This window comes from Mustela erminea, chromosome 19 (assembly GCF_009829155.1).
Source record: "Mustela erminea isolate mMusErm1 chromosome 19, mMusErm1.Pri, whole genome shotgun sequence".
NCBI classification, from domain to species: domain Eukaryota; kingdom Metazoa; phylum Chordata; class Mammalia; order Carnivora; family Mustelidae; genus Mustela; species Mustela erminea.
Window position 1 is genome coordinate 35,223,070 of NC_045632.1, and position 24,820 is coordinate 35,247,889.

A 24,820-nucleotide genomic window follows, 5' to 3' on the forward strand; every position below is an offset into this window, starting at 1 on the left:
GGTAAACATTTAAAATTGGGCACTTCCACATAAAAACGGGTGTTTCCTCTCTGTAAAAAGCTGGCAACACTTCACCAGCAGCGTGATTCCTGGCTGGAGCTCTAGCTCCCAACTCTTCTAGGGATGATAGTTGATTTTAAATTCCCTACGGTCCCATCTCTGTCCAGCTCCATCCTAAAAGCATGGAGGCTCTGACCACAGCTAGATCCAGGGCAACTCCAGCACAGCAAAACCCTTCCGTGCTCACTGGTGCCCAGAGAATGAAGTTCGGACTTCTCAAGATCTCGGTGAAGGTGCTTCATCACTTGTGCCCAACTTCCCAGCTTTGCTGCCTTCTCTATCCTCCTCCCCCTCAGAGTCAAGGCCACAGAAACTCCCCTCCCTGGGACTTCCAAAGCATGCCCTACAGAATGCACAATGTGTTCCCGTGCCTGTCCTCAGGCACAGCTCTGTTCAGTTCTCCTTAACTTTTTATTTGGTTGGCGGGGGAAAGCCTTCTTCTCCCTTCAAGGCACAGCTCACAGCCTGCTGTCTTCATTATATCCTCCTTTATACCCAGTTAGAATCAACAGCCCTTCCTTTGGTCCGCATTTATTCTTTGTCTCTTGTATCAAGGCTGTATGTGTACCTTTCTCACCTGATAATAAACTACCCACAGGCCGAAATGCCTCACTCATCTAGCACAGTTCCTTTGTTACCTTAGTACACAACAAGACTTCAAAGGTGTACTGAAGTGCACACGTTAAAAAAATGACATCTTGATAACCATTAGGAAATACAAGAAACCACTTAAAAATATGAAGTTCAAAAAAAAAAAAGGTTAGAGTAACTCAAAGAGACAAAACCACCACCAAACCTACATCATACATAGATACGAGTAAAGTACACTGTATGTTACCATGATGGAAAACAGTGAAGAAAGACAAAAGGTGGGCTTTAATGACTAGATTTACAGTGAGTTTTTTCCCTCTCCCAAACTTTCTGAAATATACTTACATATGAATTTTATAACGGGAAAAAAGTACAAATAAAAAAGTAGTCAGTTTCTTGGTAAGCCCTCCATGAGTATATTTGACTAAAAAGAACTACCCTGAACCAGGCTTAGTTCAATGTTCCATAGGAGTAATTTATATTAGAAAGAATAGCTGTCATGTGATAAGCTGGGGGGCTGCAGATAAAGTTTCTTGCAGACAGCAGACAACAGATTTAGCTTTTCTCCCTGAGAAGCTGCTCAGGGATCTTCTAGCCTCTCAATTAACCAGCTCCAAAGATAAACTCTTATCTGACAAATCACATTGTTCATGGGCATCTTGGCTTTTTATTAACTTTGAAATATATAGAGCAGGAGTTGGCAAACTTCTCATTTTCAAATTTTTTTAAGTTCCAGTACAGTTAACATGGCAAACTGAAGGGCTGAATTATAAACGTTGTTAGGTTTTGCGGGCCATTTGCTCCCTGTCACAACTACTAAACTCTGCTGTTTGGCACAAAAGCAGCCATATGTAATTCATCAAAAATGAGTATAGCTGTGTCCGAATAGAACTCTGTAAGAATGGGGGCCGACTAGATTTGACCCACAGAACAGTTTTCCAACCTCTGATCTAGAGCAAGGTTTCTAAACTGTGTGGCATGACCCATTAATGCTCAAGTAGTTGGATGCAACTGGCATTTAGAAAATACTAGAACACATAAAGCCTAAGTACTGAGTTTTTTTTTTTTTTTTTTTAAGATTTTGTTTATTTATTTGACAGAGATCACAAGCAGGCAGAGAGAGGAGGAAGCAGGCTTCCGGCCGACCAGAGAGCCCGATGCGGGGCTCAATCCCAGGACCTGGGATCATGACCTGAGCCGAAGGCAGAGGCTTTAATCCACTGAGCCACCCAGGCGCCCCAGTACTGAGTTTTTGACAACTGTTTCAGCTACGTGTACATTTACAGGGATGTGGGTTCATGATACAAAATATGTCTTATGTGGACTGTGGTCAAAGAGACTGAGTGACACTAAGTCTGAGCACAGGTGCCAAGAGATTCAGACGGAAAGGCTAATAAAAACCAAAAAGAAGCAGAAATACTGATTCAGAGGTAGCTATTATTAAGATAAAAACAAAAAATACGTTGTTCTTAAAAATTTAAGTTTTCCTATGTAAGGTACTTCAATTTGAGCCTCAGTTGAGTAGGGGGCAGGTTTTACTTAAAATGGAGATAATGGAATAAAAAAACCCTGCCGTTTCTTGAATTATGCTTGTCTCCGATGTATCTAAATGAGCTAACAGAATCATACCCCTCTCTCCTCCTCCCCGCCAACACAGGGAAGCTGGGTGAGACTGTACAGCACAACTTGCCGACTATAAACAAGCTCTGAAAGTTCGGTGGTGGGAAAGGCAGGTGGCGGGGGCAGGGGGAGCAGCAATGAGCCGTTACCATTGTTTTCGCAGGTCAGGGCTGGTCAGGATGGTGGAGGCAATCCGGGCCCCATTGATGGGAGGGTTGGAATACATGGGACGGATCAAGATCTTCAGCTGCGACTCCACCCTTTTGGCTTCATCAGCATCTTTGCAGACCACAGTGAAGGCTCCCACGCGCTCACCTGGAGAGACACACATGGACCTTGTTGTTCAGTTTTCCAGTCTCACATGCGAAAGCAAGTCATGATTCAATGTGCTACATATTATGCTTCTGTCAGAAGTGCCCCAAAAATATCTGTTTAAAAGCTTTCGACAACCAGTAAGGTGAATCTAGAGGCAACAGGAGGTCTGAGTACTCAAAAGGTCTCTTTCTATGACATCCATCTTCTTGGCTTGTGGAGCCGTCATTTCTTGTTTAGAGAAGCAGTTATTAGTTTCCTCTGCTGGAGGAGTTCAGAGACATGAACAAAGATGTGACTAAGATAAGTAAAATCCAGGTTACCTGTCTTCTCTGGGTAACACACACACACACACACACACACACAGGGACACACATGGACACGTGCACCCCCCCCCCCCACAAACTGGTATCTCTGTGGCATCCTCTTCTAGCACTTCTTCAGTCTTATCAGGACACACACACCATGTGCTGGATCCTTGAGCTTACCGTATAAGCCCATGTTCTTGGCATAGGATTGGCAGAGACAAACATTAATGCCCTGTTCGATGAAGTAGCGTACAGCCCAGGCGTCCTTGTTACCGTCACCACTGGCAAAGCCTTGGTAGGCCATGTCAAAGAATGCAAAGAGATTGTTTTTCTGGGAAGGAAAAGAGAAGAGCAAAGCTTTAGGCAGTCTGTCTCAAGATGCCCCACATGCTTGCCTGTGCTTATGGGGACCGTATCTGCCTCCACACAGAGTGAGCAGCCTTCTCCCCTGGTGGCAATTTGGAGATGTTTAATGTTCCTTGAGTTAAGACATCATCATATATTTTTCTTTACTTTGGTGGATATGGTCCCTAAGAAGACATTAAGAAAAGGTACTCTTAATTTTAATCTTCCCAGAAAGCTGCTTGGTCTAACAGAAAGCTCTTTTCAGGCCCAGAGGATTCTGGGCAATTACTCTGGTCCAGTCAACACAGGACCAACATCAGTCTCTTCGGGGGCTAATGTAACTCCAGCAGTCTCATCTTTTACCCAGGACTCATGAGAACCATCTCATCTTCAAAGTGCTCTGTGAATGCTCTTTTTCTTTTCCCCCCTCTGTTTCATTCTGTTTGAACCTTAGGTTTAAAAGAATGTAAAGAAAGGGAGACCAAAAGAAGCAAAAATGGAATTTTTTTTTTTTTAAAAAGTGAACTCTTCCTCCAATGTGGAGCTTGAACTCATAACCCTGAGGTCATGAGTTGCATGCTCTACCAACTGAGCCAGTCAGGCACCCCTCCTTCCTTGAAATTTTGACTAGTGCCTTCTTTGACAGTTGAGCCTGTGAAAGATAACGGCCATGCTGAGGAAACAGGCCAGGACAGGAGACATGACAAAGTGTATAAAGGATGAACATGTAATCCTGGCCAGGACAAATGTAGGTGCCAATGACAGACCTCCTAGGGCCAATGGATGCCCACTGGCCAGGCTGGCCAACGACAAGAGTCCTCAGAATTCCCAGCATCCAGGCTGAGGAACAGAAATTATCTCCAAGCTGCTCCTGTACCATCAATTAAGAACTGCAGGGCACCTAGGTGGCTTGGTTGGTTATGCGGCTGACTAGGTTTCAGCTCCAGTTGTGACCTCGGAGTTGTGGGATCAAGCCCTGTGCTGGGTTATGCACTCAGCAGAGTCTGCTTGACATTTTCTCCCTTCCTCTGCACCTCCCCCGACGTGCATGCATGTACGTGCACTCTCCCTCTCAAATAAATGAAGATCTTAAAAACAAACAAACAAACACAAAAACAACCCAAAAACAAAACCCAAATTGCTAATTAATAAGTAAGCAGCTCTTTCCTGACAACTTAATGTGGGCTCAAGGGTAATTAATTCTCATTAAGACTTTGCCCAGTTACTGAACACAGAACTGTGGCTAGTCAGCTCATTCTCCTTACCTTCACCACTGCTGCTATCTCCTTCCACTGCTCAGGGCGGGGGTCCACTCCCGTAGGATTGTGGGCACAGGCATGCAGGAGAAGAACACTTTGCTGTGGCATTTTCTAAAGAGACAACCAAGAGGTGACTATGCAGCTCTGAAAGGAGATAACTTACCTGAAATGCCACAGAGTCACTATTTTGATCACTAACAAAGATAATCTGAGATCTGGAAATAAGTTCATTCCCAGTATTATTACTCAGATACTGAGACCCAGCTGTGAAACATCACATCTCCACAAGGAGGTTTGTTTCTTGTTCCTTCACCCTTGCCCTGAAAGTCACTTACCGAAATGTCCTCTAGAGCGCCTGTGAAGTCAAAGCCGCACGTCTTGGGGTCATAGTATCGATAACCATGTAGCTGCATGCCTGCGTCCCTGAAGATCGGTGTGTGATTTCCCCAGGACGGTTTGGGCAGAAAGACATCTCGGCTGAACTTAAAAAATCTTTGCTAAAAAATGGGATGAAAGGGAATGGATACGTGAAGAAGTAAGAGGAAAAAAATAAGAAGAGTTGATACATTTTAGGAAGAAGACATTAAGAGGAAGACATTTTTCTCTATTGAACCTCATCTTATCTTTATGAGTGAGAGATAGTAATGACTCAGCAGCAAGACCATGTGAGCTGGAATGTAAGCTCTGATGAGTATATTCGCTGTGTAGCCAAGGGCTTGTCTGGGCCTGTCTTTGTAAAATGGCGGTAAATGAATCTTCTTCATAAAGATTAAATGATTAAATGAGTTAAAACAAAAGCTGGTAGTAACAGATATGTGCTCAATAAATAAGATTTATTATTATTATTATTCTATCTTCCTTGCAATTTCTTCTAAGTATCTTTACTTTTCTTACCCCTGACTCTATTCGTCAGAGAACAGGAACTCTTCCAACTTTGGGGAGAGAGGTCATCAAACACACAGGCAATAGGAACCCCCACCATCCTCAACTTACAGCTCATCCCTGAAGCAGTTTCCAGACTCACCAGAAAACTGGCTCCAATCCTCAAGGCCCCAGTTCCAGAAATGGTCTGCACGGTGACATACTGAAGGAGAGAGAGCACGGTCAGTGAGGTATGATACTCTCTACAGGCCCATAACAGAACTGAGGCCAAGCCCAGAGAGGCACTGCTCTGTACACTCAGTTTTCTTCCTGCTGAAGACATTTCAGATGGTCCTGGGAAATGAGAGAATAGCACTACTGTTTCATTTCCCAATTTGCTAAGAGACAGACTGACTCTCCTTGTGAGTTCTCAAAAGAGCCATCTCTTCAGTTTCCAACATCTTTGCTGACCAAGAAGTTAACTCCTCATGGCTTGTTATCAGTATCATACCGTGTAATAGGAGAAATGGTCAGGATACAACTGCTCCTCCCACATGAGAAAGGGTTCATTTATACAGAGAAAAAAAAAGACACTAAGAAAAGTCACTACATTACTGAACGATTCTTGAACATCAAAGTTCCTTGAAAAGCAAGTCAACTTATCATTATGAGAATGATAAGGATCACTACATTTTAAAGGCTCAGAAGTTCCATTCTCGGAGTTTTCATAATCTGAAAACATTATCTTTTGAGTAATAGGAAGGTGCCTGAGGTAATCTGTTTCTTCAAATCAGTCAACTTTAAGGAATAAGAAATCACAGATTTTTTTTTCCTATGGCACTATAGATGTTTAAGGTTCTCTTAAACATAAACTTATTTTCTGGCCGGGTGTGGGGCAGGAGAAGAAACAGGTGGAGGGGGGAGAGCATAACAAACTCTTTACGGAACGAAGTTTGTCCCTGTGAACTTTGCCGTGACAAAAATAAAAATCAAACTGTGGGGGAAACGGGCAGGCTCAGTTGGTAGAGCATGGGACTCTTGATCTTGGGGTTGAGCCCTACAGTGGATGAAATGGTTACTTAAAAAAATAAAATCTGGGACGCCCGGGTGGCTCAGTTGGTTGGACGACTGCCTTCGGCTCAGGTCATGATTCCGGAGTCCCAGGATTGAGTCCCGCATCAGACTCCCAGCTCCATGGGGAGTCTGCTTCGCTCTCTGACCTTCTCCTCGCTCATGCTCTCTTTCACTGTCTCTCTCTCAATAAATAAATAAAATCTTAAAAAATAATAATAATAAAATAAAATCTTGGCGCGCCTGGGTGGCTCAGTGGGTTAAGCCTCTGCCTTCAGCTCAGGTCATGATCTCAGGGTCCTGAGATCAAGCCCCACATCAGGCTCTCTGCTCCACAGGGAGCCTACTTCCTCCTCCCTCTCCCTGCCTGCCTCTCTCTCCCTGCCTGCCTCTCTGCGTACTTGTGATCTCTGTCTGTCAAATAAATAAATAAAATCTTTAAAATAAATAAATAAATAAATAAATAAATAAATAAATAAATAGAATCTTTACAAGATCCAGAAAAACCAAACAAACCTAACTGTGGATATGATAATATTAATAATTCATAAAGGTACAGCAATTTATGAGACATGCTGATGTTACTTTAGCTAGACAGACAGAGATAAGCAAAAATTACAGAAGAAATGGAAGCTTTCATGAGGGATTAATAGGCGGTTGATTGCATGGATATCAATCAAACTGTGGATCAGGATCATTACTGTCTCAGTAGGAGGTTGTAGCTTTACTCTTGAGTTCATGATCTAACCTGTGGACTTAGACCAGCCTTGTGAATAAACCGTATTTATTCTGCTCTCCCGGGTGGAAGGGGAGAAATGTTGGCTTAGTTCTGCTACTTTGTTTTTCTCAGGACTTGGCCAGGAAAACAAATATTTAAACATACAAATGTATCCATTAATAAACATTTGTTTCAAAGGAAAGGGAACTACGGTGCTCTGAGGCCCCTCGTCACTGCCGAGGCCCCTCGTCACTGTGCTACTGAATGGCCTGGAGGCATCCCAGCCGCCTAGGGCTTGCTCCTCTTCTACAGGAAGGGCCGAGCCTGTGCATTCTCTGGGGGTGCACAAAGACCTCTACTTGTGCGAAGTCTGTGTACAGTACCATCTTCTTCTGCCATAAGAGGACCCCCAGGAAGACATGTGTGCTCCCCCTGTCACGGCTGCAGGATGGTCTTCTGGACCCGAGAGACAAGGGAGGTGGCAGGATGGGAGAAGAGCTGCTTTCTTTTAATGTCTAAACTGGCTGTGAAGGGGCAGCGGAGGAGTGCCAGACTGGTCCTGGCCCCAAGAGACCTGCCTGTGTGCTTCTTCCATCTGAGCTGGAAGCCGAGAACATGAGAGTAGCGGCTAATTATAGGCCTAAAATTGGGCATAGTTTGTCATTTCTTCTTTTTTTTTTTTTCAGATTTATTTACTCATTTGAGACAGAGAGTGAGAATGAGCAGAGGGAAGAGTCAGAGGGGGAAGGAGAAGCAGGTTCCCCACCGAGCAGATAGTCTGAAGCAGGGCTCAATCCCAGAACCCTAGGACCACGACCTGAGCTGAAGGCAGACACCCAAACGACAGAGCCACCCAGCTGCACCTAGTTTGGCATTTTTTTTTTTTTAAGATTTTATTTATTTACTTGACAGAGATCACAAGTAGGCAGAGCAGCAGGCTGAGAGAGAGAGGGGGAAGCAGGCTCCCTGCTGAGCAGAGAGCCCAATACGGGGCTCGAGCCCAGGACCCCAAGATCATGACCTGAGCTGAAGGCAGAGGCTTAAACCCACTGAGCCACCCAGGCGCCCCTACATGAAATCTTTTAATTTATAAGTATCAACTTACTTTTTCAAGAAGAGATATTAGCAATAGTGCAGTCACCTCAAAATCATCATTACACACAAAGTGATATTTCTTATTTATTTAAATTATTTTAAATTATATTAAATTAAATTTGTTTAAACTATTAAATTTAAAAACAGACTCTGTATGATGCCAGAGTCTGCTCTGCTTACCCGGCTACTTTTCAACACTTCATTGTTCTCACCCAGGGCCAGCTCTGCAGATGCCTTACAAAACTCAGCAAGTCCTGCAATGGGCAGATATTCTTTGTCCAAATTTTTTGCAGCAATCTGGGCCTCTGCCTAGACAAGAGAAAAGGTATCTGCTTAGTTTCTTCTTCTTACCTGGAATTACGATGATTAATATTTAATGTTTAATAAATTTAGTTTATATATTAAAGATAAAGGAAGTATAGCCTTGATTTTATTCAGAAATACTGTTCAAGAAAAAAAGCTAAGTACTACACCTGAAACTAATATGACACTGTATGTTAACTGCGATTTAAATAAAAATTTGAAAATATATACACACACACACACACACACACACACACACAAAACCCTTACAGAAAAAAAAAAAAAAGAAAGATTACTTGGTATTTTATAATGTAGAACACAAATATTTGTGATTTTAAAAATTGTATTTTTTTTACAGTTAGGTTTTACACGGGTGGGTACACAATGTTTTCTTGGTTAATATTTAACATATGGAATTCCTGGAATGCACAAGAACAAAGTTTATGAGCAACACTTAAGAGAGATATAAGATGATAAAATCAAACTAAATACATAAGAAAGTATTTCAAGGTATAATGCCAGTCTAAGAACGTCAAAGAGTTAATTGTACTAGCCACATCTCTTCTGCTTTGGAGACAGACGTGAGACCAATCCTCACTAGTTGTGTGACCCTGAGCAACTCAAACTAGTAACCTTCCTGAGCTTCACTTTCTTCATCTGTTGAATGGGGGGACAACTGTTGCTACAACTCTCACTACTGGCTGAAGACCTGACAAAGGAATGCATGGAAGCGTGTGGTGGTATTCCAGCTTGCAAACCAGCAGACTAATCCTTGCTGAAATACTACTTCTAACTGTCAGACTGAGACCAAGGCAATCCCTGCATGACCTGAGACCCAGCAGCCAGCAGTTGCCAGTAAGTCTTCTCATCACAATGGTTTCTCAAACCCTTTTTGTCTACTCTGAGAGCTCCAGAGGTGACCCTTAACTCACACTCCCACAGACGTAGATACTTCTTTCAGGGGTTCATTCAGCCCATGTTCTTACTTCATTGGCTCCTGAGGGTCTGAGCCCGCTGGCTTCAGGGCAGTCAGCTCAGATGATTACGGTCAAACCCTTTTTGTCTACTCTTGAGAGCTCCAGAGGTGACCCTTAACTCACACTCCCACAGACGTAGATACTTCTTTCAGGGGTTCATTCAGCCCATGTTCTTACTTCATTAGCTCCTGAGGGTCTGAGCCCGCTGGCTTCAGGGCAGTCAGCTCAGATGATTACGGAGTGCTATACCCTGACCCGGAAGTATTCCTTTGTAACTTTCACTCACGGTGCCCAGTTCTGCTCTATGGAGGAAGGATGCCTCACCAGCCCATTTTCGGAAGTGACAGAGCATTGATATATCAACAGAGGAGGTGTAGATGGAAAGGGAACACATGCTTTCCCTAAAAAAACTGTTCTAAGGGAATTGACTATTTAAAGTTATAGTGATTACCAACAGAAAGAACAGTGATAAAAATGTCACAAAAATAGAGCGAATTATTCTGTAGTTCAGTATGAAGGGACAGAGCATGCCTGTGTGGGAGAGCTTATTAAGGCCATCACCATGAGAGAAATGGAAAATAATGGCAGTAACCCTCATCTACAAAGGGCTATTCTTATTACCAAGAGGCAATGCTTAAATTCTTAGTCCTTTTGTGCACCCTCAGGATTAAATATGACACTATGCCTGCTTTACAGATAATCACTTAAGTTCAATCTTGAGAAAGACCACATAGTTCCAATCTGTCACTTTTACAGAAAGGAGCCCAGAGCCCAGAAACCCGAGTGATTTAAGCAGCCGGTGCCAGGAACTGGAACCAGGTCTCCCGACTCCCAGCCTGGCACTCTTTCTGCCACTCTCCAGGAGCTCTCTTCAGTTGATCCATCCCAAGAAAGCAGGGGATAGATGGCAAACTTACCTTCCGGACACTAGGGAGCACATACGGCTTTCCATTATCATCCCGGTAGGCACCAACTCCCAGATTCATCTTTTTGCTGTTGGTGTCTCTCTTAAAGGCTTCCGTGACTCCCAGGATGGGATCTGGGGGCCCCATTTCTACATGGGTCCACCAGGAGCTGAAATGAGAAATAAAAGAAAATACAGTAGCTGGATTTCCATGGCCAGAGACATCTCAAATCTGCCAGAGCACTTTGCAGAGGAGGGCAGAATACCAAATGCAAATAAAATGAGGAGCAGAAAAGGGACACCCCAATCATCCTGGGGAGGACAGGGTGCATATGTAGGCTTTCACAGTCCAAATCTGATCTAAATTCCCAGGCAAAGACTATTTCATGTAATTTGGCTGTGACAAACTGAGAGTGGTAGAAGATAACATAAGAGAAGCAAGCAAGGGGCACCTGGGTGGCTCAAGGGGTTAAGCTGCTGCCTTCAGCTCAGGTCGTGATCCCGGGGTCCTGGGATCGAGTCCCACATCAGGCTCTCTGCTTTGGCAGGGAGCCTGCTTCCCTTCCTCTCTCTCTGCCTGCCTCTCTGCCTACTAGTGCGGTCTGTCAAATAAATTAAAAAAAAAAAAAAAAAAAAAAAAAAAAAAAAACAAAGAAAAGAAAAGAGAGAGAAGCAAGCAGGGACCATTGCTTGCTCGGTCCTTGAATGTTACATGACCACCCCACCCTCCCCGCGCCCCATAAAGGTGCTTGGGTTTTAGCCTGTTCTCAAACTTGTTAAAGGGTAGCATTTGCAGAGGTTGTTAAAAACATAGGTTCCCGTGTTCCAGCTTGGATATAGTGAGACCATGTACAGTTATTGAAGTTTTTTGGGGGGCAGGAGGAAGCGGGTTGATCAGGTAAGTGGAGTGACATGAACAGCCTTGCCTTTTTAGAGCCCATCTGGTCGCAAGGAGGGGTACTGAATGTAGAGTGTTAAAAGGGGATGCAGAAGGATCACTGGTTCATTACTTAGCAAAAGAGATAAAGGGATTGGGGCCTAAACCAGGACAAGGCAGGAGGGGCAGAGAAGAAGACAGAATTTTGAAGTATTTTGGAATTAAAAATCAGCAAGAACTACATGTAACAACCGATTCATCCTCTCACTACTTAATTAAAATGCTGGACAATGTTTATTATTCTGTGTTTATAAGAGTCATAATTTTGCCTTAAAAAATTATCCCTTGGGGGGGCGCCTGGGTGGCTCAGTGGGTTAAGCCTCTGCCTTCGGCTCAGGTCATGATCCCAGGGTTCTGGGATCAAGCCCCACGTCCGGCTCTCTGCTCAGCAGGGAGCCAGCTTCTCCCTCTCCCTCTGCCTGCTTCTCTTCCTGCTTGTGATCTCTTTCTCTGTCAAATAAATAAATAAAATCTTTAAAAAAAAAAAAATTATCCCTTGGGGAGGGGGGTGAGGGGAGGGGTAACTGGATAACAGACATTAAGGACAGCATGTGATGTAATGCACACCGTTATAGAAGACTGATGAATCACAGGCCTGCACCTCTGAAACCAATAACACATTATGTGTTAATTAATTGAATTTGAATAAAAATGTTTTTAAAAAATTATCCCTTAATAGTCTTGGGGTGGGGGGGGTCATCCACCTGGACCAGGTGAACTACACTGTTAGGGAAGTACACTTCATCTTTCCTTGGTGTCCTGAGGTAATCTCAAGAGGCAACAGAACTTTATTTTCTTGGGACCCTAGGTGGCTCAGTCAGTTAAGCATCTGCCTTCTGCTCAGGTCATGAACCCAGGGTTCTGGGATTGAGTCCCACAATGGGCTCCTTGCTCAGGAGGGAGCTTGCTTCTCCCTCCGACTGCTGCTCCCCCTGCTTGTGCTCTCTCTGAAAAATAACTTTATTTTTGGGAAAAAGAATTACATTTTCTTTTAGAGTGTTGGGGGGGGGGGTGTAGGGGAGGAGCAGAGGGAGAAACTCTTAAGTAAGCTTCACACCTAGCGCCGAGTCTGATGTGGGGCTCAATCTCACGACTAAGATCATGACCTGAGCCAAAACCAAGACCTGGGATGCATCACCAACTGAGCCACCCAGGTGCCCCTCAAAATTATTATTATTATTTTTTAAAAATTTTATTTATCTATTTGACAGACAGAGATCACAAGCAGGCAGAGAGAGAGGGGGAAGCAGGCTCCCCGCTGAGCAGAGAGCCCAATGTGGGGCTCGATCCCAGGACCCTGGGATCATGACCAGAGCCGAAAGCAGAGGCTTTAACCCACTGAGCCACCCAGGTGCCCCTCAAAATTACCTTTATTATAAGGAAAACACACAGCAAAATAGAGCTGGAAGGTGGTGGGGATGCTGATCTGGAAAAACTGAATCAGCAAACAAGCTGCCCAAACATGGCTTCTTACTGTGTGTGTGTGGGGAGGGGGGAGCGATTTAGCCTTTATCTTTCCTGCTTTTCCTGATTCCAAGAAACCTGCTCTTGGCAGGGCTGGGCCCAGGGAGCCTTGTTTTCTAATCTATTCTCTTCCCTGGGAAGAGAAAGGTTGACAAAAGTTGTAGAGCTTTCAGGCTTTAAAGATACAAAAGGTTATACATATGGAGAAGGAAAGGATGTTCTAGCCCCTTGGTCCAGTGTTATCCCCAGCCCCATCCCTCAGTATTTGTTGATGCCAAAGACACGAAGCCCACAGAACTGGGTAACTTAGGCAGCAGTATGCTGAGCAATGAGGCTGTGTAGATGAGGTGCAGAAACCGGCCAGGAGGTAGAGGACAGTGGGAGAAACGCTGAGGAATTTGTTGGAAGACGTAAACTGGAGCCTACAGTCCATCTGTTCCCAGTGTGTCACCCCTTAGTGAGGGGTTTTAAAGGGTGTCCCTTTCACTGTATATTAAGACGACACCACAGGCAAGTTATGGATGGCGTCAGTCAGCGTCGGTCAGGTCCAGACAACAGGAATGCGGAGTAGAACATGAGGCAGTCCTACCAAGACAATGCAGGCCAGCCAGATGCCCTGACTTCATCACTCAAGCGCTGGGGTTTACTTTGCTATGTGCCACCCTGACCTTCATTCTCCTGGGTTCAGAAGACCCTCCAACAGAGGCAGGGCACTGGCTTCCACACCTGTGGTCTCCAGGAAGGAGCCTGAGGCAAAAATTGTTTCTCTGGCTTGTTTCCTACTGCTACTAATCTGGGGCTTTGTTTCTGGTTCACCTAAGGCCGGTAAGCCAGTCCTCATCAGTAGCAATGATGGTAAATCTGGTTTTATGATCTCATCATTCAGTAATCTCTGAAAACGGGTAGCAGAGATCCAGTCTCTGTTGGGTGAGAGATGATGCATAATCTGGTTTGTTGTTTGATTTTGTTTATTTGAAGCTTAATCAAGAATTTTGCAGCTCTGCGGGCGCCTGGCTGGCTCAGTTGGTACAGCATGGGACTCTTGATCCTGGGGTGGTGGGTGGGTCTGAGTCTCACGTTGGGTCTAATAGAGATTACCTAATAAAACCTTTTTTTTTTTAATTTTTAAATGATTTTATTTATTTGAGAGAGACAGAGAGAACATGAGAGGAGAGAGGTCAGCGGGAGAAGCAGACTCTCTGCTGAGCAGGGAGCCCGATGTGGGACTCAATCCCAGGACTCCAGGATCACGACCTGAGCCGAAGGCAGTTGCTTAACCAACTGAGCCACCCAGCTGCCCCTCTCTAATAAAATCTTCAAAAAAATAATTTTTTTTTGCAGCTCTTTATCAGAATTGTGAGGTTTTCATTTGTGTTTACTCTTGTTCTGTGGCCAAAGCTGTAGACCTGTAGAGCTATAAGACCTCTATGTGTCAGTAATTCAGAAAGGTTTTTTTTTGTTTTCCTTCTGAGTGTCTGAATGTGAAATGTTTTCCAGCTCTGTCGGGTACTGATAAATTTAGATCAGAAAAATCTTGGGGGAAAAAAAAATCTTGGGGAACCTGGGTGGTTCAGTCCATTAAGGGCCTGACTTTTGAACTCAGCTCAGATTTCGATCTCAGGGTCCTGAGTTCAAGTCCTACACTGGGCTCCACTTAAAAAAAATCTCCAAGGTGTTCTGTTCTAACTGTGTAATAGAGACTGTATTTCTAGTACTTTAAATGTGCTAGACAAAAGTTTTTTTCTTAAAGATACTAACTCGGAAATGTTTAAAAAATTCAAGTTCACATCAGTCTTATAAACCCTTTTGAGACTAGTTTAACTGATTTAATAGAACTAGTTAGGTCTTTAATTTGTTCATGTTAAGTAAGATACAGGCATACACTTTATTCTATGTGGCTTTGCTTTTCCTAAATTTACATTGGTTTACTGGACTATAAGCTAACATGCTTTTTTTTTTTTTTTAAAGATTTTATTTATTTGTCAGAGAGAAAGAGAGAGAGAAGTGAGCAACCACAAGCAGGGGGAGAGGCAGGCAGATGGAGAAGCAGGTTCCCTGCCAAGCAGGGGAGCCTATAGTCCATGCTGAGATGGAGCCCGAGATTATGGCCGAAGCTGAAGGCAGACACTTAACTGAGTCACCCAGGAGCCCCCATTTATTTATTTATTTATTTATTTATTTATTTTATTTATTTATTAAGGATTTTATTTATTTATTTGAGAGAAAATGAGTGAGAGAGAGCATGAGAGAGGAGGAGGTCAGAGGGAGAAGCGGACTCCACAAGGAGCTGGGAGCCCGATGCGGGGCTCGATCCTGGAAGCCCGGGATCATGACCTGAGCTGAAGGCAGTCACCCAACCAACTGAGCCATGCAGGCGCCCAAGGAGTCCCCTTTTTAAAAGATTTGTATTTATTTGAGGAGAGAGAGGAAGGAGGGTACACAAGTGAGGGGAAGAAAGAGGGAGGAGACTCCCTGCTGAGTGGGGAGCCAGCTGTGGGGCTTTATCTGAGGACCCTGAGATCATTACCTGAGCCCAAGGCAGATGCTTAACTGACAGAGCCACGCAGGTGCCCCTTTTTTTTCTCTTTTATTAGATTCATTCATTCGTAACTTTACCCCCAGCATGGACCCCAATGTGGGCCTTAACTCATGACCCCAAGATCAACATCTAAGCTGAAACCAAGAGTTGGAGGCTTAACCTTAGACTGAGTAACCCAGGCACCCCAGTAAGTTAAATTTTTTAGAAGCTTTATTTTTTTAAGAAAGATTTTATTTATTTGAGAGGGAGGGAAAGGGAAAAGCATATTCCCTGCTAAGCAGAGAGCCCGATGCGAGGCTCAATCCTAGGATCCTAGGATCATGACCTGAGCTGAATGAAGCCAGATGCTCAGCTGCCTGAGCCACCCAAGCACCCCACAGAAGAATTTGAGATTTACAGAAAATTAAGCAGCTGCTATAGAGTTCCCAACACCTGCTCCCCCACCAAGAATTCCCTCTTATTACTTACATTTTATATTAGTAGAGTACATTTGTTACAAGTAATGAACCAATATTGACACATTATTAAATCCACACTTTATTCAGATTTCTTCAGTTTTCACCCAATGTCCTATTTCTGTTCTAAAGGTCCACCCAGGATATCATATTGCATTCACTTGTCATGTCTCCTTGGGCTGTTCTTCATAGTGGCATTTTTAGATACTTCTTATTTTTGATCACTCTGACAGTTTTGGGGAGTACTGGCCAGGCATACTACAGGATATCTATCGGACTTTGATATTTTGCTCATTAGACTGGAGTTATGGGTGGTTAGGAGAACAGTCATTTTATTTTCTAATATGTCTGCTTGAAGATTATTTCCGAGATCTTTAAGTAACTTAAAATCTTAGACTGATATAATTATGAATTAATGGGTTATTTAATCAATGGAAACGTAGATAATTTCTAAGTAAGACAGGATACGACACACTGATTACTAAGCATAATTTTTATATATTTTATTTCCTATTTTTATATGTGCTTGAGAGGTTAGAGCCTTGGGTGATTTTATTAATTAAAACAATTTTTGGGGGGAAGGTTAAACAACAAATTTATTTTCTCACAGTTCTGGAAACTAGAAGTCCAGAGCTTTGGGTCACTTCAGTGAACATGTTCTTTGTTGTCATTTTAAGGGGAAAAAATATATACACATATACATATATGTATACATATACATAGAAAGTTTAAAAAGGATATATGTGTGGCTGTAGAAGCTGAACTATGTGTGTCAACTGGCCTGCTAAAATGCTTGTGTAGGACTGACATTAGAACCCTCCCTTCGGTTTTGTCTGTGAAAGTAACTTCCTTAACGAGTGGCTGAGAATATGAAAGGATCAACTGTGACAGAGATATGCAATGTTGTATATGTTTTTGTTTTCCAAAGAAAAAAAACAAACTGTGTTGTCCTAAAGCAAAGGTCCTCAAACATTTTGGTCTTTGGATCCTTTTTTATTCTTTACACTTGTTGAGGGCCTGAAACAGCTTTTATTTATGTGTAGTGTAACACCAATATTTTACTGTATCAGAAAATAAAACTCAGAAACTGTTACACTGTGTTGAAGTATTAGCTTGTTCGAAATAAATATGAAAGAGCATTTAAGGACAAAACTTGGAAAATGAATTTTGTCTTAATTCGTTAGAACTGAGTCTGAGAAGCTATGAAAGATTTTATTTATGAAATTTATTATTTATTATTATTTATTCTGAAATTTTCTCTTTTGAGGAAGAGAGCAGGGAGGGCAGCAGAGGGAGAAGGAGAAGCAGATTCCCTGCTGAGCAGAGAGCCCGACGTGGGGCTTAATCCCAGAAGCCTGGAATCATGACCTGAGCAAAGGGCAGACTCAACCAACTGAGCCACCTAGGTGTTAACATTTTTAAAAGTTGCTCAGTCTTCCCACCTGCAAAGGTGTGTCCTATCTTTGGACACGTAAGAATTGGAGGCAAAGAAATGCGGAACTGGAGAAGTCTGGGGCCAGCTTGCTCCCCGCAGGCTCAGGATGAACCATACAAGAGGGAAGAAAAAAAAAGTTTGCTCAGTCTTCCTTGGTTAAGTGATTAATGACTTTACCTGTAACACAAAACGTAATTTTTTTACCTCCTGTGTAATCTGCCTAGGTAATGGAGATTCTTTGTTTTACTAGACTACTTTTCTATGCTTTGTGTTGACTCTCTTATGTCCCTGTTAAAGGAAAAAACAGAACACAAAACATAGTTCCTCACATATGAAATGGTTTCATAATCAAGTCACATGTTTAATTTTAAAGTTCTGTCATTTTAATTAAGACAGTGATTAATTCTCAGGCACTCACAATCTTATCTTAACTAAGTGATCAAATACCTAACAGTTTTTTTGATTTGGCCTTCCCATATTGAATCCTAAATATAGAATACATAAACTTTCAGGCTATCTTTCACCTAAAACTACTTTGAGATTTCTAAGAGGGCACCCAAGAAGCTCCATTCATGTTTCCAATAAACACTCTCTTGGCACCAGGCAGCATTAATATATCAAAACTGAGGTTTTACTCATGGTGAATTACTGTTCTGAAAAAAAGATTATTCTACTCCTTTTCTTCATGGCAAATAAGCAAAACTTTTTACAGTTTCATATTATGGAAAACAAGGTCTTTATGATCTCCTAAATCCCAGTCACTGAGCATGTGCTATGTGCGAAGAGCTGGGAATATAAAGAAGAGTAAAACCACCCCTCACAACCACACTGGCCCAGGGGGGTGACCTCCAGGGAGTTCTAAACAATGCAGGCTACAGTGGAGGGGGGGACGTACAGTGATAAAGTCAGGCTCAGAGCACAGAATATTATTTTTCATAGCCTTGAGGACAGGCCCTAATAACCTGGGGAAGGGAGAGAAAGAACAGGCTTAGGGAGACTTCCAGAAGGTGACATATGAGGTGAGTGCTAAGGATGACAGGAGGAAACAAGGCACTCCCAGCAGAGACCTAAGAATAAAGGTTAAAGGTGAAAAAGAGCTTGGTGGTGGTGGTGGTGGGGTGTTGAAGTGACAGGTGGAAGCTAGGGAAGCCATCTTAGCCAATCAAATGTTTTACACAGCACAGTGAGAGTTCTCTGTGCTCACCATGCTGACAAGCTCAGTGAGAACTTCCTTCTTGAAAATGGTTTTCTTTCTTTCTTTTTTTTTTTTTTAAAGATTTTATTTATTTATTTGACAGAGATCACAAGCAGGCAGAGAGGCAGGCAGAGAGAGAGAGGAGGAAGGAGGCTCCCTGGGGAACAGAGAGCCTGATTCAAGGCTCGATCCCAGGACCCTGGGATCATGACCTGAGCTGAAGGCAGAGCCTTTAACCCACTGAGCCACCCAGGCGCCCCTTGAAAATGGTTTTGTTGTTGAACTTGTTAGTGGCCAGTGAGCACTCACGCACCTCACTCCTCCATGAGGCACACTGGATGGCTCGGCACAGCACCAGAGTTAAATTTACGCTCTTCTGACTCCTTGAAAACTGCCTGAGTATTAGCAGCTGTAATTGTTACATATAGTTAATTCTGTTAATGAAGGATAAATTATTCCATTTTTGGATTTCCCAGGCTTTTATCAGCTTGCCTTAGAAATGTTAGTACTGGGCAACCTGTATGGAGTCAAGTAACAGCTCAGCAGCCTACCAGCTTGGGTGAGCACAGGCAAGCCAATTAAGTTCTAAGTTTCAACTTTCCTTATCTGTAAAGTGAGGGCATAGCAGTTCGTATCCTACAGGGTTGTTAGAAGGATGAATGGAGGTTTTTTTTTTTAAGATTTTATTTATTCATCTGACAGAGAGATCACAGGAGGCAGAGAGGCAGGCAGGCAGAGAGAGGGGGAAGCATGCTCCCCGCTGAGCAGAGAGCCCAATGTGGGGCTCGATCCTAGGACCCTGGGATCATGAACTGAGCCAAAGGCAGAGGCTTTAACCCACTGAGCCACCCAGGCTCCCCAGAAGGATGAAGGGAGTTATTAAATATAAAACACTAAGAGCCTGGAACAGAGTGAGTGTTTGCTGTTAGCTAGTATCACTGCTACTAAATTATTACTTCTATGCTTTCATTTGTAACTATCGTGCCCTGAGTATCCTGTCTGATGAGGCAAGTATGTAGATAAAAGTCAAGAATCATACGGTCATAATTTTTACGACCAAATACAGGTTTTTCTCGCTTTTCAATTATTTCTTCTTAGTTTTTCTACAGTCCTGGGGGACATTTTTACCATCCTTTTTCCTCACTGTCTCTATTGCCAGGACTCAAAATCCCTCTCTTGTTTTTCATTGTTGTAGGCTGCTTAGCTGTTCCAGTGTCTAAGCAACAGTAAGAAACAAATACCTTGAAGCAACTTCTGACTTGGGCCTGAAGAAAGCTTCCTTTATTTCCTACCCACAATTCAGATCCTGAAGACATGTAGCCACCTGCCTCTATATGTCACTGTCATTAACTGATGAGAGAAAGGAATACTTTGAATGTCAAGGACATATTATAGAAAACTTCCAGTAAGCAATTTTCATTTTTAAAAAAGGTATCTCTGTCTCTAAGGCCTTTAACCAACAATGACAGGACTGCTGCCTCAAGCTACAAGGACAGAAGACACCATTCTTATTAAATGGTGTGAAAAGTACTTATTAATCAAGTTCTTTCTTTTTTTTTTTCAAAAAAGATTTTATTTATTTGACAGAGAGAGAGATCACAAGTAGGCAGAGAGGCAGGCAGAGAGAGAGGTGGAAGCAGGCTCCCCGCAGAGCAAAGCGCCCGACATGGGGCTTGATCCCAAGACCCTGAGATCATGACCCGAGCCAAAGGCAGAGGTTTAACCCACTAAGCCACACAGGCACCCCCATCAAGTTCTTTCAAAAGTTTATTGAGCACAGAGATTCTCATTGAAACTATACCCTTGAGTTTTCTGGCAGAGATCTCATCAAGAGTGGTATCTTTTGGGGCGCCTCGGTGGCTCAGTGGGTTAAAGCCTCTGGTCATGATCTCAGGGTCCTGGGATCCAGCTCCACATCGGGCTCTCTGCTCAGCAGGGAGCCTGCTCCCCCACCCCACTGCCTGCCTCTCTGCCTACTTGTGATCTCTGTCAAATAATAAATAAAATCTTTAAAAAATATAGAGTGGTATCTTTTAAAAATTCTAAAAGCAATTTTACAATATTGAATCTTAATCTAAATATAGGAGCAGGGATACTCGATTCGATTAGTTCCACATCATGTTCAGAATCTCTGTGCCCTTCATTACTCCATTCCTTAAAAGGGTAAAGACTATGCACACAATGTAAGAACCATGATGTTTTCAAGGGACAGTAACAGATGAACAGGGACAAAACTGATGGTGATAACCTGTGGCCTACAAACTGATTCCTACCAATGTACTTTGGACAAAAATGCAAAGCCTCAGCCATTGAGCAATGCTGACCAGCAAACCAAAACACATTAGGTAAAAACTATTCAAATAAATTATTTCTAATTCAAAGGCCTTGCAATTTTTCTGGGAACCTCTCTGGTGCTTTGTAGTTTAAAAATATGCTTTTCCTCACATTCTTCTTCTTCTTTTAGAAGATTTTATTTATTTATTTGAGACACAGAGACAGAGAGAGAGAGAGAGAGAGAGACAGACAGACAGAGAGCACAAGCCCAGAGGAAGGTGAGAGGGAGAAGCGGACTCTCCACTGAGCAGGGAGCCCGATGCGGGGCTCGATCCCAGGACCCTGGGATCATGACCTGAGCTGAAGGCAGACGCTTAACCAACTGAGCCACCCAGGTGCCCCTCATATTCTTATTTTAAAATAAGGAGAGAAGTTAATTTGTTCATGATCATGAGCTAAAAATGGCAAAGATGATACTATAATCCTGATTTCTATTACTAGTTATTATACTACTATTGTACACTGCCTTCCTCCCACCCCAAGATTTTTACTCATTTATCTGAGAGCGAGCTAGTGAGTATGAGGGTAGGGAGGTGCAGAGGGAGAGACTCTTTAGGCAGACCCTCCACTGAGTGCAGAGCCCATCTATGGGGCTCAATTCCATGACACTGAGATCATGACCCAAGTCAAAAAAACCAAGAGTCAAACGTTCAACCGACTGAATAGCCCAGAAGTACCCCCCCTTTTAAAATTTTTACTTATTTGAGAGAGCAAGAGCACACTGCCTTTGTAAAAGGTCTCATGATACTCCTTTAGTTATTTCACTAAATATTAAATAACCAGAGTAATTAAGAACAGATCATTTTATAAACCAAATTCATGAGCATATTTTCCTTTCTTCATTGACCTGAGATTAAGGCTGATCTCATGTCACTATGTTTTCACAGCTGTCAGGAAGAGAAGGTTAAATGTTGAGTGCTTTCTGTTTAAAACACGCAGCTAAATGAAACATTTGAACTTAAGAGTTCCATCTAAATGACCCAACACCGGGCGCCTGGGTGGCTCAGTGGGTTAAGCCGCTGCCTTCGGCTCAGGTCATGATCTCAGGGTCCTGGGATCGAGTCCCGCATCGGGCTCCCTGCTCAGCAGAGAGCCTGCTTCCCTCTCTCTCTCTCTGCCTGCCTCTCTGCCTACTTGTGATCTCTCTCTGTCAAATAAATAAATAAAATCTTTAAAAAAAAAAAAAAATAAATAAATGACCCAACACCAATTAACTACTTCATAGGATAAATCCTCAGTTCTTTAGAATAGTGACTGCCAAGGTTGACTTGTAGTCAAATGAGCTAATTTATTTATTTATTTTTAAAGATTTTATTTATTTATTTGACATCACAAGTAGGTGGAGAGGCAGGCAGAGAGAGAATGAAAGGGAAGCAGGCTCCCCGCTGAGCAGAGAGCCCAATGTGGGGCTTGATCCCAGCACCCTGGGATCATGACCTGAGCCGAAGGCAGAGGCTTTTACCCACTGAGCCACCTAGGTGCCTCAAAATGAGCTGTTTAAAAAAGAAAAGAAAAGAAACTTCAATTAGCTGAGTTTATTTTAAATGTTTTTGCTTTGGATTTTGGTAAAGATCACTTTCACAGTGGCAGCAATGCAGGTTCTCACTTCCTTGTCTGAACAGTTACCAGTCTGACAGTTATGGAATCTGGCTCTATCACTCAATCATGTATCATTGTTTAAACCTGAACAACACCTTCTCAGCTTCAGATGCTCAAATATTTTAAGACTTTACATCAGTGAACAAAGTCGGTAAGGTTTCTGCTCTCACGGAACTTACATTCTCATTGTGAAAAGACAGAAAAGAAAAGTGAGTCAGCCACTCAAAGAATGACTAAAAGGTCACACCCATAGGGATTTTCACCAAGTACTTTAAGCTTTAAGCCACCCAACAAAATCTATACAACAGTAATTACTATAAGATCACTACAATGTTGAAAGACTTTCTCTTGCCCATCATTTCAGACACCCCTTTCTCTTCTCCGTATTAGTTGCATAAATGATAAACCCTCTCTCAATCTGGTCCACTAGATAGGCTGGTTTAAAGAGCATACCTTGACAAGGGGCCAAGGAGGAGCTAAATCAGGGAGAGAGAAAATGTGAGAGCCCAAGCAAAACTGTACTGCCAACAGGAGGCTGCATAAAGGACAAACTGTTCCCCTGGCTTGAAGAGGACATGCAAACAATCAAGGCACCCATAAGGGCCAAAGCTTTGCTCCTTGCAGCCAGTATCTACCTGGAGGTGAGTTGTAGACTAGGTTCCTCATTACGAGGTACTTTAGGATACTGTTCCAAATTTCCGCCTTTTTTAAAATTTTATTTTATTTATTTATCTGACAGAGAAAGAGAGAGAGAGATCACAAGTAGGCAGAGAGGCAGGCAGAGAGAGGGGGAAGCAGGCTCCCCGCCTAGCAGAGCCTGATGTGCACAGTGTGAAATTACATTTTTGAAATTTTTTTGAGCGACACCTGTCTCTCGCTCAAACTTAGCATCTGATCCAGCACCTGGCTTTGAGAAACAGGTGACGTACTACTTAATTAATAAATGAGTGCAGAGTGAGGTGAAGAGGAAGAACCGGGACCTCCCTACAGTCAAACAGAAGGTGAACTACACCTTGACTCTTTTCCACGTGAAGGCCACACGACCCAGGGGTCACCGGCAACTGAGGCAATAACACGGGGTTGGGGTGGGGGGTAGGGAGAAAGGATGCCACGCACCAAGGTCAGTGGATGCAGGAACCAAAGCTGGGGCTGAAAGCCGGAGCCCCGGGAGCCTTCCTGCCATGTACTTCCCATCCCCGGGCCCACGACCAGCTGCACGCCCCAGGCCTGCCAACCCTGCTCAGGCCCCAACGAGGCCGGGACAGGTGAGTCCCGCCGTGCCCCAGGATAGCCCATCAAGGACACCCGCGCCCCTCCGCGCCGCAGCCAATCGGCGCGAGGCAGTCTCGGGGGCGCAGCCAATCGGCGCCAGGCCGGCCGGCACTGCGGCCCCGGGTGTTCTCCCCTCGCCACCCTTCCCCCACCCCACGGCGCCGAACTCGCGTCTCGTGACCCCCCCCCCCCACCCGTGAATGGGAGTCCGGGTGCCGTAGAGGGCCACACTTTCTAACCCCCGGGAACGCGTGGGCACGCTCTCCTACGGTCCTGGGGGCGAGGGAGGGGAGGGCTGTAGGACCCCGACCGTCATTTCGAGGCCTCGACGCTCAATTATCAGCCCCCAGTGAAGCCGAGGGGGCGTCAGAGAAAGCGTGTGTGTGATACTCGCGCTTGTGCTTGGGGGCAGGGGTGGAAGTCCTGGGGCGTCCGCAGCCCGGGTGGGCAGGCCTATTGTCCCCGGTTCCTTCTCCGTCTCCCCTGCTTACCTGGCTCTGGCAGAAGCCGCAGCAGCGAGGCCTGGGTGGAAAGCGGCGGCGACCCCGGCGAGGACGCGGCCAGAGTGCAGCAGGGCCATGGTGGGCGGCAAGAAGGCAGTGGGTAGCTGCAGGACGGAGCGCAGGGCCAGCGGACGCAGACACGGAGGCGCGGGCTCCTGCTGAAGGTAAGGACAGCGACTTCCCCGGGGCGGCTAGAGCGGCCGTCCGTCGTCCGTCGTCCGGAGCGTCGTCACAGCGCACCCTGGCGCCCGGAGCGCAGACAGCGAGGCCTCCTGCACCGCGCGGTGTGTGGGCTCGCCGTGGAGTCGGCTCTCCCGCGCCACGTGGTCCCCGAGTATGGTGACGGTGCGGTTTGTCGCGGTTCGCAGCGCCTGAAAAGCTTTCGTTTGATCACGACGGACCAGACAGTACAGCCGCTATCACGCCAGTTTAAAAGCTGGGAAAATGTAGGCTGACGTAGGCAAAGTAATTTGCCTCCTGCCGTACAGACCCGTAGGCAAGGTTGCCAGTCCTCAATTTTTAGGGGGATATTTCGTGAAGTGCAAATCGCCTCACCTTCTTCCCGAGTTTCTTTATCCATGTTTGTAGAGGATAACGGGGCCGTCTCGTGGCGGGTATTTGTGAGGATTAAGTGAGATTAGCCGATTATGTCTAAAAACGTCC

General features: G+C 44.2%; 1 protein-coding gene, 1 non-coding gene and 1 pseudogene across 3 annotated transcripts in view; 1 reads left to right on the forward strand and 2 right to left on the reverse strand.

Annotated features, from left to right (window-relative positions):
- Positions 1-24,355, reverse strand: part of GOT2 (glutamic-oxaloacetic transaminase 2) — a 28,339-nt gene extending 3,984 nt beyond the window's left edge. Inside the window, exons 1-8 of one of the 2 annotated variants that reach the window (XM_032324939.1) lie at positions 24,146-24,355; positions 10,438-10,594; positions 8,421-8,549; positions 5,520-5,579; positions 4,831-4,992; positions 4,502-4,606; positions 3,072-3,222; positions 2,421-2,586 (exon numbers count right to left, since the gene is read on the reverse strand). In XM_032324939.1, the coding sequence (XP_032180830.1) occupies positions 2,421-2,586; positions 3,072-3,222; positions 4,502-4,606; positions 4,831-4,992; positions 5,520-5,579; positions 8,421-8,549; positions 10,438-10,594; positions 24,146-24,234 (1,019 nt within the window). In that variant the 5' untranslated portion in view covers positions 24,235-24,355. The remainder of the gene's footprint in view (positions 1-2,420; positions 2,587-3,071; positions 3,223-4,501; positions 4,607-4,830; positions 4,993-5,519; positions 5,580-8,420; positions 8,550-10,437; positions 10,595-24,145) is intronic. The other variant, XM_032324938.1, reaches the window with a different exon arrangement.
- Positions 12,669-13,977, reverse strand: LOC116579489 (annotated as a pseudogene).
- Positions 17,257-17,378, forward strand: LOC116580375. Its single transcript, XR_004281628.1, has one exon. It is a non-coding gene; the product is annotated as a small nucleolar RNA SNORA38 (small nucleolar RNA).
- Positions 24,356-24,820: the final 465 nt, after the last annotated feature.